Genomic DNA, 15,030 nt, shown 5'->3' with positions numbered 1-15,030 from the left:
TTCAGATGATATTCGGCTGGAACTACAGAACAACACTGACATTGTCGATCAGCTGAATACATTAGCTACCCTGGCTGTAAATGTGTCCTCCTGTGTCTCATTTAATCGCATTCAGGCAGTCAGAAACTTAGAGGAAATGGAAATGGTGGCTAAAGAGCTCTTTCTGAAGAACGAGCTTTTCGCAAGTATGTGACAGTCTCGAATACCCCTGTAAATTAAAGTTAGCCTGGTACAGGCTGGAGGTCCAACATAAGAAGTTTGGCTTTCCACCAGCAACTGTTATGGTCACAGCTCCTATCACACAGCAATCAATTTTGAGCCAGTGTATGTGGGACCTGCACACTGAGACCTCCTTATGGCAGTTTCACACTCTCCTTTTTATACCTCCTCTTCTCTTACACCTCCGCTGTCTGTATAGAAAGCCTTTGGTCAGCTGGTGTTTTCTCTTAGTTAATTCTCTATTTGAATGAAATTTCGGTGCCCTTAGGAGATCTTCCTGATGGCTGCCTTCTTTCAAACCCCCATGGGAAAAGTTGCTTTCTCGATAAAGATATTGTAGAATCGTTTAGGTTGGAAAAGATCTTTAAGATCATCAAGTCCAAAGGTCATAAATCTCTAGATATGTTCCAGTCAAACACTTCAATATCATATTGGGTCTTCTCAGTCACACTTTTCACATTTGTGGGATCGGATTGCAGCTTCAGATCACACCACAAAGAGGGGCAGGAGGAGTAGAGAATAGGAACTTATATTAATTTGAGTAATACAAATGTGTCTTAGTTTTTAAAGAATACCCAGTATCTCCTCAATTAGGATTTACTTATAAGTCCTGTGACCTGTTTGGTTTTATACCTCATAAATGAGGTACAGATAGAAACTTTTTCTTTTCTTGGAACTTCAGACCTTGACAATATTTGTCTGTTCCTATAAAAGCAGTTTTCTTCCATGTTTGTCCTCCATTCCATTGTATGCTTGATATATGGAATAATCAGGAAAAATATCCTGGAGAGAGAAACCTGTGATATTGCCTCTACTCAAACAGACACTTTAAAGGAAAAAAAGTCCTGTATGACAAACTGTATTTACAGCATGCCATTTCCTGAAAGGAACTTGCAAAGCTTTTATATTCTTAGACATATCAGCTTTGCAGGAATTTGTAGGGGCACCAAAATATGTGTATAGGTCATGAACAATTTTCAACACTGCATTCCTGAGGTTTTTATGTTACAGCATCACTATATGAGCTCTATTGATAGAGTACTTTTGGGCACATTCATGAGAGGTGTGTGCGCTGAGTGACATACCTAACAGATACCTGACAGTCCATGTTAACAGCAAGATTCTTCCAAATACAGCTGGTTATTCTGAGAGCCTTTGGTTTTTGAATGCTCACTGGGAAAATATTTAAAAGCTCTAGGGGGTATTTCACACCCAGAATTGTTGGTCACATTTGAAAGTATGAGTTGCTGCAGTGATAGATAGTTTCCACTTCTAGACCCTCGATAAGCAGCCTACCCATCTGAGCATTATTTGTGCAGCAAAGAAATGAAATGATGGATTGTAATGTAGAAAAGGCTTATAAAAATGAGGACGTCCTACATATCTGTGTGTAGTGCTTCTGTGCTGTCGACTCTGAAGGAAAGTCTTTTCTCTTTCTTTTCCAAGGTATCATTTTCAAGCTGCCTTCAAGCCGTAGGAGCCCTGGACACTCAGTTTATGAGGACTTGGCCCTCCCTCCTGTGCTCAACTACACCATCCGAATGAGCAGCAGGATCACTCAAACCACCAACAGAATAAGGGAACGCATCTGGACAGTGGGCCCCCACAATTCCACCTCGCAGAGCCAGATTTACAGCCGAGCGTTTATTTATGTCCAGGATAGCATTGAAAGAGCCATTATTGAGTTACAGACTGGCAAGAATCCAGAGGAAATAGCTGTTCAAGTCCAGGCCATGCCTTACCCCTGCTATAATAAGGATATGTAAGTTTGTGTGGCTTTTCTCTTCATGCTTTGTGTAAGCTCATCTTGTCTGACTGGTGGAGTTCACCAGCTGTGCTGGTCTCCTTAGTACCATGTTCACATGGCATAGAAATAATTTAATTTTGTGGGTTGGTTTTTGTTTTTTTTTTTCCCAAGGGTCTGAACGAAAGATGGAATTTTGCTTTAGCATAAATGTTCTATGTTTAGTTTGCCTAATCTTTTGTTTTCAGTGCTCTGTATGTACCTGAATCGTCATGGTAACTATAGATGTTACAGCAGGTAAAATTCGCTGTCCCTGTTTTACTACACATGGTGGAACTGAGGCTGGGGTTGGCAGGACTTGGGTTAAATATGAGTATTGGCTTGTTCTGCAGGTGTATACATACAGACAGTGCAGCAGAACTTAGAACATTTATTTATTGGGGGAAAAAAAAGGAGTCTTTAGGTTTACGAGCTTTGTTCTTAGAGATTGCTATCCAGCTGTGGTATTTGTTACTCCTTCCAGTGATTCTAGCTAATGTTCAGTGTGTAGTGAATAGTTCTCAATACAGGTGCCTCTCAGGTGCTTTAAGGATAAGAGGGAAGATGAAATTATACCATTTCTCTCTGCAATAATGAGGGACGACAGCAGAGCTTTTGATGCACTGAGTTGCCAGCATTAACAGCCTGTTACACAGAGCAGTGCAGAGTGAACTGTGTGTGGACCAGAATAAGTTTTGAATGGTGAAGCAGATCAAAAAGTTTTGGATCATCTTCCTTTCCACTCATCTTGAGCCAGATCTGCAGCTAGTATAAACTGCATCTCTGCCAAATGCAGTAAAGAGAAGTGAATCTCTCACAGCTGAGGACCTGCCCCTCTGGCAAGGCAATTTTGGTTTGTGTTGGAAAGCTGGCAACATGATACTTCCTCAGAATTATTACCCTGACCACAGCTGGTAGCCAAACTGAGTGAAAAACACACAGGGAAGGGATTTCAGTGTCCATCAAAGCACTGACGAGTGCTCAACAACTAGTACTGGTGGGTTGGGTGGTCACTCCACCCTGACATGAGAAGTCTCCCTTGGACCAAAAGTACAGACTAGACCTAGGAGCTCTTCCCATTGAAAAGGCTGTGTGTCTACTGCATGAGCTAAACTACTATATGGGAGCTATAGCTATAGGACCTATAGCAGACCCATTAATCTTCTGTGTCAGCCTGTCACTTAAGACAACTGGGGACCTCTAATGTCTTCTCAAGGTAACATCATGCAGAGTGCCTGAAAGTGCACACGCGGTAAGCATTCAAACCAAGTGTCAACTTCTTGCAGCAAATACGTGGGTTATTGCTGTGAGATAGTTTTGTGCAACCATTAACTGGCTGCTGAGGCATTTACTACACTGCTATCTGCTCCTCTTCTTGTTCTCGGGCAGCTGAGAAAACTGCTTGCCTTCGGGTTTCCCTCCTCACCCCAGGTTCAGGAGTTTGCTCAATTATTAAAATACCTAAAGGCTATGGATTTGCATCCAGTAGAAGTCATCATAAAATAGCTGTTTATCAATTGTTATCTCCTAGTTACCAACCTGTAGGGAAAGGAAGGGAATATGTATATATATATATATATATATATATATATATGTATATATACACACCAGTACACAGAAGGTGTTGGGAAACACTGAATTTTTAATAGGTGGCAGATCATGCACAAGCTGGTAGTGAAAAAAACAAAGAATAAAGAACTAGTAGAGCTACTGAAATGCCTTTTCAGTGTTCTTTATAAATATGGCTTCATTTGTATGGAAGCATTTCCTGAAAGCACTGGTTTATGAGAAATTTTCAGCTTTACACATTAAAAAAATTAAGAAAAAATTTAGCCACATTAATTTCTTACTCTATTGTACATTAAACTTTTCCCAGGAATAACACTGACTATTTTTTAAGCCAGGTTTAGAAATGAGGAAGGAAAACATAAGCCCTGTTAGATACGATGATAAAAACTTGTTTTCCAACAGAAAAGAAGAAATTTACTGTTGGCCACTGTTGTCTTTTCTCTATGCACGTTTGGTACAGGAAGAAGGTTTTAACTAAAGTGAGGAGCCAAGATTTGTGAAGCCCACATTGTAGACCTGGATCTGCAATACCTGTCCCACAGGGTAATAGGACAGACACTCTGAAAGCACCTATAGCCAAACTCTGGCACCAGGGAAATATGGCCCAATACCAAAATTTGGCCATTATATCTATTAACAGAACTGTGAATTACAGCTGACTGCTGTGAAGTTTCAGAATAGGATGCACCCCCTCAGAGAGCAAGGAGGTGCCACTGCCCATGGTGGTTCCTGCTCCTGCCAATGGTGCTGCTGAGCAAAACTTCCAGAATGCATCTGGAAATCCCTCTGTAATGAAAAAGAAAAAGAAAAAGAAAAAGAAAAAGAAAAAGAAAAAGAAAAAGAAAAAGAAAAAGAAAAAGAAAAAGAAAAAGAAAAAGAAAAAGAAAAAGAAAAAGAAAAAGAAAAAGAAAAAGAAAAAATTTGAACAGTCAGGAGTTTCCTGAATAGAAAATCCAGTGCAATGGCAAAATAGCCTTTTTTGTAATTATTAATTATACTCCACATTTTGAAATATAAGCATGTCTTTTCTCTGTGCCAAAGTATTATTCTGAAAAATATACTCTGTATAAAGCCTTAATCCCAAGAACATTTTGTATTCAGCTAAAGCCTGCATTTGCCTTTTACAGGTTCTTAACCAGTGTGACCTACTCTCTTCCATTTGCTCTGATGGCTGCCTGGGTGCTGTTTATAGCTGATTTTGTTAAAACACTTGTTCAAGAGAAAGATCTGAGGCTTTATGAGGTACGGTTAAACTTTCTGGGGCGTGCAAAATTATAAACAGATTTTCCTTATTAGTGTGTAGTATGTCTCCTATGCAATATTAAATGGAGCAAAACAAGCATTAAGGAAAATAATATTCCAAATACCTATTGTTTGACCTGCAGTGTTTGAATTCTGACATTGTAACCAAGCTCAAAACCATAGAAATGCAGGGCATTTGCCCTTCAAGTGGTGAGAATATTGCTTTGCAGTTCTGAACGCTGGAAACATGGGGACCTCACAAAATTACAAGTTTTCTGAAGACTTAAAGCTCTCTAAAAATTGTCTTTGAGTCATACCTATTGGGGACAAAGACATGAAAAGTGACTTATTTCCTATCTTTGAAGTTATTACACTTCATATTTCAGAAGGTGCTACATATTACATCAGCTCCTCTGAAATGAAGTTCTTCATTCAGGTTGCCTATTGGAAAAGAAATGACATTGAGACATAGGGAATTTATTAAATTAACTCAGGTTTTCAGTGTGAACACCGTCAACAGAGATGAGCAGCAAAGAACTTTTGTAAAACTAAGCTTCAGCAAGCAACAAAAGCTTGGGCAGATTTGTTTTTTATCCAATACCATGGAAACAAATCCTGATTCACCAAAAACATTTCCAATGAAGGGCACTCTGTGAACTGTGGTGAGATCAAAAATGAGTGAACCGCAGTGGCTAGCTGACACCCCCTTACTCTAGTTTAGGGAACCCAGTTTCACTGTCTAAGATCCTGTGTGTCAGTAATCTTTTTAGGTGTGTAATAATCTACACGACACCAGCACCTATAGTTTCTTTTGGATTTACCAATACAAATTTACAGTTTTGTACAAGTCTTGTGGACTCAATCATCAGCTAATATAAATCAATATTGCTTCCTTATAACCATGGTCATTTAGCTATTATTTGTTGTCTTAGTGTTGTGTGAGAAATAGTTTAGTTTCAAAGATACTTAAGAGCTTTTACACTCAAGCCACTGGATCAACTAGCATTATTTTTAAAAATTACCAAAATGTGTTAGAAAAGATACAAATCTAAAGCCAGAAGTTGCTTTGGAGCTTGTGGGCTGTGACAATTTATACTTGTAGATCCTGTCTGTGCTGTTCTTTTGCAATAGACTGCTTTGCAAACCTAGGCATTCCAGAAATGTGAGGGCATGGTTTCTCCCTGGTTATCAACATGCAGTGTGCCACAGTATGAAAGAAACTGTGCAGAAACTGAAAAAAGAAACAGTTCAATATCAGCAGCAAGATATCTTAATAAACGTTTGTCACTTATGATTCCTTTTTTCACCTTTCTTTCTGTAGTACATGAAAATGATGGGTGTTAATGCCAGCAGCCATTTCATCGCCTGGTTCATAGAGTGCGCCATCTTTCTTCTAATTACTGTCACCTTCCTCATCGTTGTTCTAAAAGTGGGTGACATTCTTCCCAAAACAAACACAGTGCTCCTGTTCCTGTACCTTATGGACTACAGCCTGTCAATCATAGCTATGAGCTACTTCATCAGTGTTTTCTTCAACAACACCAACATAGCAGCCTTGGTGGGCAGTCTCGTGTACATCCTCACCTTCTTCCCCTTCATCGTTTTGCTTGTCATTGAGAATCATTTGAGCTTCTCTGTGAAGAGCCTACTGGTAAGTTCTGCTTTTCAATGACAGGAACCATGGGTGTGGAAGCAGACACTCACCTTCAATAAACGTCAGCTTTTATTATAGCTCGTGTCACAAATATACATGAGTTGGGTGCCTTTCTAAATTCCATCAGTGGGTGTTGACAGGTACAACAGCATGACAGGAAAGTTGGCCATGGCCTGTTTGAGGGAGACCTAGAATTAGTTGTGTCCCATGACTGAAAGGAATACATGTGGAATTTTAGTGAGTTTCTACCTGCCAGCTGAATCAGAGTAGCTTGACCTATGCACTGTGCCCTTTCGAACTGCAAAGCAAAAGCACTGTGAAAAATGAGGCTGCCTCAGTGAGGAGTTCAGGTAACAGGGCTGTGAAGGAGGACTGCCTCTGCTCATCCTTTAGTTTCATGCATCTCGGATTCCTAGCCATGGAAATAAATATAAAGCCTTGTTTCTTATCAAGGGTGGAAATAGGTAGGTGTTAAGTTCCAGAATTCAGTCTGTATTTCAAAAGCCTGAAATAAAGCCCCATATGAGAGATGAAATTGGAAGCAAAAAGTGGGCAGGCTCTAAGAAGACATTGCAGCCCATCACAAGAAGTGTTACCTGTCATAAGCCTGAGCCAGTGCTCTGCATGACTGTTGGAAAAAGAAACCCACTGATTTTTCTGGCTACTGGACCGAGCTAATGAGGTACCTGATTGGTTGACTGACTTGATTTCTCTTTGAGACTAATTCATAAATTCTTTGTTTTCAATTTTGTTTATTCCACAGAGTCTGTTGTCTCCAACTGCATTCAGTTATGCAAGTCAATACATCGCTCGATACGAGGCACAGGGCATAGGTATGTTTATTGTAGACAAAACTAGGCTTTGAGTTCCCGTGGTTGTGACATTTCATTAACTAGTATGGATTCTGTTTGTATTTCTAAATTCCTTTCTGCAGGTCTGCAGTGGGACAACATGTATAAGTCCCCAATGATTGGAGACAACACTTCCTTTGGCTGGATGTGCTGGCTCATTCTGATAGATTCTTTCATTTACTTCATCCTGGGATGGTATATAAGGAATGTTTTCCCAGGTAAGGATAAAAAGCATTGAGGCTGGCACTGTACTGTCTCTTCTGGAAAATAACAAATACAAGACTGACTGATTCCGTGGTACAGGCAGTAAGACAGCCTGCACACACAGAATACCTCTGTTTCTAGATCAAATTGAGCATGACTTTGTAGATTACTGAAACTATTAATGAAACTGAGACAGGGCAGAGAAAGGGAGAATTAGGATTCCTCTGCTTATCACATGGGTAGGTGGGTCTCCTGAAGAAGCTGAAGCCAAGGACATGGGAGGATGTGTTTGCAGTCTGCTCAGTGAAAATGAGAACAGAGCATGTTAGCCTGCATTTGTCAGTTGAGTGATTTTGTGTTTTGTTACTTATATCATTTGATTTCAAAAAGTAATTCGTGCCTTAGGCAAGAGCCAGTACATTTGTCTTTTGCTTTTCTTTCCCACCTAATGAAGCAGTCCACTGGCATACAGAAATCTACCCAGTGGAAAATGTAAAGTACTCCTGCCCTCCAGCTATAAAGTTACTCAGAATAACAAATTAGCAAATGCTTCCTATTGTGTCAGTGGGCAGATTCTCTAGCAAGTATCAGTAGTAGGTGAGCACATCAAGAGGGGAGAGATCTCTGTGGAGTTTATTTTTGCTGTTTTGAGTGCACCCCAATAATGATATTTCTTCAGAAATGGATACCTGAACAAGATTCCTCTTTTCCTTGCAGGTAGATATGGCATGGCTGCTCCCTGGTATTTCCCTTTGCTTCCATCTTACTGGGTTGAATACAACAGTTACCTCCCCTTCTGGAATGAGACACGAAGAGGCCTTCTTTTCACCAAACTGATGTTAAGGAAAGAAGCCACCCTCAACAATAAGATATGTATGTGAATGCTAGATGGGGTAGCGATACTAACTTATGTCTTAGATAAATGAAGCCAAATTTGTAAAGGGGCACCACACTCAGAAAGCACATTTCTGTATTGATCCTTATTTTGTAGCGCAAGGAAAACTGGAAGCTGTTACTTTCCTGAATGGAGATTTGGCATTTAAATTATACTTGTTCCTCCTATTTGGTGTGGAAATCTAGTACTGATAATCACATACATGTTTGTGTGTGTTGTAGTTGGGCAGTTATCTTAGATGTGTATATCTCACTCTGCAATGCTCTGTGTAGGAATACACTTATGTTTGTGCAAAGAGAGGTTTCCACTTATCAAAAGGGATATGTGCTTCTTTGTTCCTCTCTTTAAATATTTAGCCTGTAAAATACTGTGAGATCACACATAAAAGCTTGCTGATTCTACCTAACTGAAGATAACTCAGTAGTTTTGCTATATGTCCTCTAATTTTCTGTGCTTGCTTAGTGTAAATTAGGTTAGGTGCTCTAAACCATCTAAATATGAGACCTTTTCAAAAGTGATTAATGCTTATTGTCAGGAGTTATTAGAAGCTGCAGAAGTAAAAAGTAGAAATGCCAGGGAGCTCAAAATTATACAGATTCTGTGAAATATTCTCTACATTCCTAGCTGAAAGGCACCTACATTTGCTGTATTTTGTTTGTTAAAGCCTTGCTCATCTCTCAGGTGAAAAAAGTAGCACAAACACCTACTGCAGTGCAGTAAATGACCCTTCTCTTTGGTGTCAAAGGTGCTCCCCTGCCTCACCTGGAACCAGAGCCCACTGATCTCACCTTGGGAGTCTCCCTCCATGGTATAACAAAGGTTTATGGATCCAAAGCTGCAGTGGACAACCTTAGCCTCAACTTCTATGAAGGGAATATCACTTCCCTGCTGGGACACAATGGAGCTGGGAAAACTACAACCATGTGTGTATCCTTTAAGCTGCTTTTTTTTTTTTTTTTTTTTAATACTTTGGGGTATGATTGGGTGAATGAGAGCACAAGTGGGACTGTGCAGTGTTGGGAGACTGAATAAGATACTTTATTAGGCCAAATCTCTCTTGTAGTTTTATCTTGCTCATGGATGACCTCAGCAGTCCCTTCATCTATTAGAATTAAAGGTTCTTTTCTGCTTAGGAGCATGCTTTTTAATGTGGTAGGATACTGTAATACACTGCACAGCAACTGTTCTAGCGTTTTGTTCCATGACACTTTGGTGCCTGGGGTTAGATTGTTCTGAAAGCTGTGGGTAGCTTGTGCACACACCAAAGCTGAAGGGATATTAGCAAGAAGCTTAATAAAGGTATACTTCAGCTGTACAAACTCATGTGTTGGTTGGGCTGGAATGGCAGTGGGTTAATACACTGGCCTTTCAGTCCTTCCAACCTTGCCATTTATAAATTATTATTTGAGTTGTTAGATAACAGCACTAAAACAGACCTGTAGAACTTGATTTCTCCACTGATATATATGTGCATTACTCTGAAAGCAACATTAAACTGATAAATAGAAGCCTTAGAAGATCCAAAACCAGTAAGACAGATGTGTGCTTCATCTCAGCTTATTATCAATTCATCTCGTATCCTGTTTGCAAAGTGTAGACAAAGGTGAAGTGCAGAAAAGTAGATTCTTGAAACTTAGCTCAGGCTTCAAATCCTGAGTAAGGTTACAGGTTACTTCTTTCCTTTTTAATGATGGTTAAAAGTCCCAGGAGAAAGAGAAGCTCTGGGAAGGTGAAGGGTAGTCTGAGATGCATCTTCTCCCTTTAGTCCCAGCTGGGCAGGGCCAACAATGATCTATAATGTGCAAGTAGTTATTATGAGCAGAGAGTGTTTGAGTCGGGTCTGTTGGGTATTGCTAGGTAGGTAATTATTTGCTTGAACTAGATGAAAGTGCTGCCCACTGTGAGGTGTCTTTGGGAAGTCCTCTCCTATTTCTTCTTAATAATGGCAGTGAAACAACATTTCCATGCTCTGATGTGGTTAGTAAGATGAAGATGTGGCTTTCAATCTCTGTTGTGGTTAGCAATGCAAGGCTGTTTGGATAATGCAGACAAACCTCAAAGAATGAAGAATAACTGCATTGTATGAATTCCTAGTGATTAAATTGGAAGTCAAGGGTATTCATGAGTATTAATGTATAGAATATGCAATAGTCTGACTTAGGGAGAGGAAGGCTGAAGACGATAGAAGTAAAGGTGAAAAGGAACCAGAGTTCAGTGTGTGAGCTTGGGACTTGCATATGTGTTCCCACAGGGGGGTACAAGGATGTCATTTGATGTTAATTGACCACCGCTCTGCCAAAGCATGGTCGTAGTCTCCGGCTGGAAGAAGTGTGATAGTGATGTAAGGAAACTTTGAAAGTGATGATAGGTACAGGACCATGTGAAAAGATTACCTATGACTTTCTCCTTTTTCTAACTTGCTTTTCTATTTATTTTTCCCTTTCAGATCTATTTTGACCGGGTTGTTCCCTACATCATCAGGTACTATCTTTGTGTATGGCAAGGACATCAGGACTGACCAGGAAGTTATCAGGAAGAACATGGGTGTGTGTATGCAGCACAACGTGCTTTTTAACTACCTCACCACAAAGGAACACCTGCTGCTCTATGGGTATATCAAAGTCCCTCACTGGAGTAAACAGGAGCTCTACCAAGAAGTGAAGAGGTATAAAAATAGCAGGGTTGAAGAAGGGAGAGCAGGCTGTCTAAGTTATTGTGTAGTAGTGTCATTGCCACTGCAAAGCTCAAATAAATGGTTTTGAGGACTGTTGCAGACCCAGCGTAGAGTTCAAATAATGCCTTGGTCTGACTAGAGGAATACATAGATGTCTGTGGCTCTAAGAAAACAAGGTCTCTTCTCCAGGGGGTTTACAAGCTTCAGTGGCAGTTCTTTGGAGATGAAATTATAGGTGTAAGGGTCTAGTCTTTGCTGCTTTACAATTTGCCCCAGAAAGAGATTTAATCAACCAGTCAGAAAGATGATGTCTGCTTTATTGGTTCTGTGGAGAAGTGAAGCAGCCAGAACATCCCAGGGAGTTTGGATCTTGGTGTCCTCAGTTGACGAGGTTGAGCCTTTAACCTTGACTTGTCAGATGGAAACTGTGAAAGCATCCTAAAAAATGTTTTAAATTAAAATCCCAGTGACTGAGCTACAGGGTGAATCATCTCCCTGCACTGTAACCATTCAGTAGAGCAGTCCATACTTGAGCAGTTTTTCATTTGCAGTTATGGGTTTTTTTGATATTTTCAGATCCCCTGCTTTTAAAAGATGCCTGAAGGACAACATTTGGGGGTTGTTTTTTCTTTGTTTTCAAGGACTTTGAAGGAGACTGGACTGTACAGCCATCGTCACAAGCTAGCTGGCTCCCTATCTGGAGGGATGAAGAGGAAGTTATCAATAGCTATTGCTCTCCTGGGTGGATCAAGGGTGGTGATACTAGATGAACCAACCACAGGGGTGGATCCATGCTCTCGGAGAAGTATTTGGGAAATTATCTCCAAGAATAAAAAAGGTACTATGATGAGATGAGATTCTGCCCACTGGCAAAGGTGATTCTTGTCACTTTTGCAAGTATGGTATCGGTGGCTTTGAACTGTGGGTTTTGGAGACCACAGAGAATGAATTGTGGGAGACTGGGATTTTGGAGGCCCCCTGGGTGCATCCTGGTTGGTTTCTGTAAATTCACAGTGTCATTTGAAAAGTAACTTTACCATAAGGCACAATTTACAATACAGTAACTTTCAGCTTGTCTCTAATGTTGCCTTTTATCCAATTTCACTAATAATTACAAAAAAACACAGTCAATTTTTCAACTAATGTTCTGTGTCCCCTCATTCAGCGTAGCTTTCACCTGTCTCATGTAATCATGTGTGTTTATTCTGTAGTGGCTGACAGCAGCTTTGTGTTTTCCAGGCAGAACCATCATTCTCTCAACACACCACTTGGATGAAGCAGAAGTTCTGAGTGACCGAATCGCCTTCCTAGAGCATGGAGGGCTCAAATGTTGTGGTTCACCATTCTACCTCAAGGAAACTTTTGGTGATGGATACCACCTGACACTCACTAAAAAGAAGGTTTGTGCCTGATCTGGTCCTAAATTTTCAGCATCTTGGGTGGGAAACTGAATCAGTCGTATGACCGGCAGGAAGGAGACACGTCAGATATGAAGCATGCTGCAGAAGGTTCATCTCAGTCTTAGATGTATGCAGTGGGATGGTTGTTCCAGTATAATTTCACCTTCATAAAATAACTTCTTTATACAACCAGTTTATGCCTGGGTGAACATGGGATGCCTTTTGGGTTTAAAGCCTTGGGTTTGGCCACACAGGTTCAAGAATATGCTGGACTGTTTCCTTGGGCTGACAGTAAGATCAGTTTTTCATATGCTTCAACCAGTGAGATACCTGGGGTACAGTCCACTCTGCTCTCTGGCTTGCTCTGCCTGTCCCATGCTGGAATTCACATGCTTTTTTATAAATAAGTTTCCTGGGGAAAGGAACGACAGTCTATATGGGGAGTTCCCCAAAACACAGGAGTCTTAGCTTCAGCCCCTCTACACAGAGCCCTGCAGCTCTAATAGACAAGGCAGAGGTCTGGACTTTAGCTTCCTCTATCCAGGTGCATGATGCAGTCTTTTCTATTCTCCTTTCCCTGCTGGTGTCCTGTTAGCACAGTCACCACAGCAGGCACTGCTGGGGGCAGAGGCAGAGATTCTCCTGTTTGTGAGCCCATGTAGAGCTGAGCTAGAGCTCTCAGCAGCTTTGTCTCTGAGTGGGGCCATCAAGGCTTTTTCAGGGATGCCGGCACTTAAGGCTGTATTGGCAGGAGCTGAGTGACAGATCCAAGGATGTTAGTGGTACCAAACAACTATTGAGGATCTGTACTTGAGCACGCTGTTTCTCACGAGAGGTTCTAGCAGAACATGTGGCCCCCACTTCCCTCAAAGCAGAGGGAGGCTTTCCAGCAGGGCCACTGCACCAGCTGCTGTGGCCCTCAGAGAACAGGAATGTCAGTGCTCTGCTTTGTTAAAGAAGAACAGGGTCTCCTTGAGGGTTAAAGTCAAGGCTGGGTGCAGAGTGTGAGGCAGCAGATGGGAAGAGTCTGTTGATAGTATCTGGTCTGGGGGAAAATACTTTTGCTTGCAAGGAGAGGGGAACTCTGCCCTTGATAGCATTTATTAAGTCCTCTTGGTAGCTCCAACACACAGAATAATGTGCAGATACCATAGGAGATCAGTCCCTCTTTCAAATTGCTAGCTGTTTAGATAGAGAAAGTTTAAGAAGACACGTGTGCACGCCCTGTTTTTCATGGGAAAAAACGTGTATTTGTCCTGGTAGCTAAGTTCAGGTGTCGGCCCTCTTGTGGCTTGGCTTTTTCTCTGCTGTACCACAAAACCTCTAGCTAGTGCAAAGTGGTTGATTCAGCCCAATCCCAGTATCCCTGTAGGCAGAGGGAGCCCAAGGGAGGTCTTGGATGGACCAAGATGGGTACAGTGCCACACCTCCTTCTTCAAGGGCCAGAAACCGACTTTCATCTCCTTTTGATATTTAACTTGAAATGTTGCGTACCTGGACTGAGATCACCTACTGATTATGGTCTGGGACAGGATTTGGACTAAATCCTGCAGTAGGAAATTAGACCTTGCAGCCCTCTCAGTGACCACAGAGTGTTTTCCTCCTTTTTCAGAACATGATAGAAGAGTGTGACACCACAGCAGTGACCTCCTTGATCCAGTCCCACCTCCCAGAGGCTTATCTCAAGGAGGATATTGGTGGAGAGCTCGTGTACGTGCTTCCCCCCTTCCAGTCCACAGTTTCAGGGGCCTACCAGGCACTTCTCAGAGCCCTTGATACCAGCTTAAGTGATCTTCACCTTGGTTGCTACGGAATTTCAAACACAACCGTGGAAGAGGTATGAGCTCAGGATCTGCTCAGTTTAATGAAATGTTACAGAGATTAACTTCACAGCACTGTGTAGCTCTGCTTTCCAGTGGTATGTTTTGGATGTGAGAGTTGCAAGCAGGAGAAGAAGTGGTTGAGTTGTTCACTGTGTTACACTTATGAACGTGTGAGTGTGTAAATGTATTCATCAATCTATACATACACTAATGCAGAAAGTGTACCACTGACTCACATTGCTAACAGGTTTTTGGCATTTTACCCAGAAAATGAGATACTGGAGTTAGACTAAGGAGAGAGGGCAATGATGTGTTTCTCTTTGAACTTTTCTCCTGGTCTCCGTAAATCTGGGTTTGTCTACAGATGCAGTCAGCAGGGAGGTGTCACGTCCCGCTCCAGCGAGGGGGACAAGTGACTCAGATTTGCAAATTGGAGCGGACAACAAGTCTCCAAGTTCAAGCATTTATTAACTACCTACAATGCACTAATTGAACACATGATAACTGGCTAAGTACAGAGCAAGCTGTGACAAGCAATATAATATGCTTTACATTTCTTAACAGAAAAAAGGAAAAGAGGGAGATAGAGGGAATGGGGGAGTACAGATCACCGGTCTGGGTTCCTGCGCTGCTCCTGCCGGCGAGGATTCCAGGAGGCAGCTATCTTCTTCGCTGGCATCCGTCGTCTTTGCTTCACTGCTCTCTCCGGACGGCCG

At 41.5% G+C, this 15,030-nt stretch overlaps 1 protein-coding gene across 1 annotated transcript in view; it reads left to right on the top strand.

The window, feature by feature from the left end:
* ABCA12 (ATP binding cassette subfamily A member 12) overlaps window positions 1–15,030 on the top strand; it is a 113,019-nt gene that overhangs the window by 70,860 nt on the left and 27,129 nt on the right. The window contains exons 23-34 of the mRNA XM_026852412.1: window positions 6–185; window positions 1,666–1,981; window positions 4,699–4,813; window positions 6,135–6,464; window positions 7,231–7,300; window positions 7,402–7,536; window positions 8,240–8,395; window positions 9,163–9,340; window positions 10,864–11,082; window positions 11,733–11,929; window positions 12,331–12,491; window positions 14,104–14,328. Of these exons, the coding sequence (XP_026708213.1) occupies window positions 6–185; window positions 1,666–1,981; window positions 4,699–4,813; window positions 6,135–6,464; window positions 7,231–7,300; window positions 7,402–7,536; window positions 8,240–8,395; window positions 9,163–9,340; window positions 10,864–11,082; window positions 11,733–11,929; window positions 12,331–12,491; window positions 14,104–14,328 (2,282 nt within the window). The remainder of the gene's footprint in view (window positions 1–5; window positions 186–1,665; window positions 1,982–4,698; window positions 4,814–6,134; window positions 6,465–7,230; window positions 7,301–7,401; window positions 7,537–8,239; window positions 8,396–9,162; window positions 9,341–10,863; window positions 11,083–11,732; window positions 11,930–12,330; window positions 12,492–14,103; window positions 14,329–15,030) is intronic.

This window comes from Athene cunicularia (assembly GCF_003259725.1).
Source record: "Athene cunicularia isolate RWA chromosome 7 unlocalized genomic scaffold, athCun1 chr7_part1, whole genome shotgun sequence".
Classification (NCBI taxonomy): domain Eukaryota; kingdom Metazoa; phylum Chordata; class Aves; order Strigiformes; family Strigidae; genus Athene; species Athene cunicularia.
The sequence above is the reverse complement of the archived record's forward strand: the minus strand, read 5'-3'. Positions and strand labels throughout refer to the sequence as shown.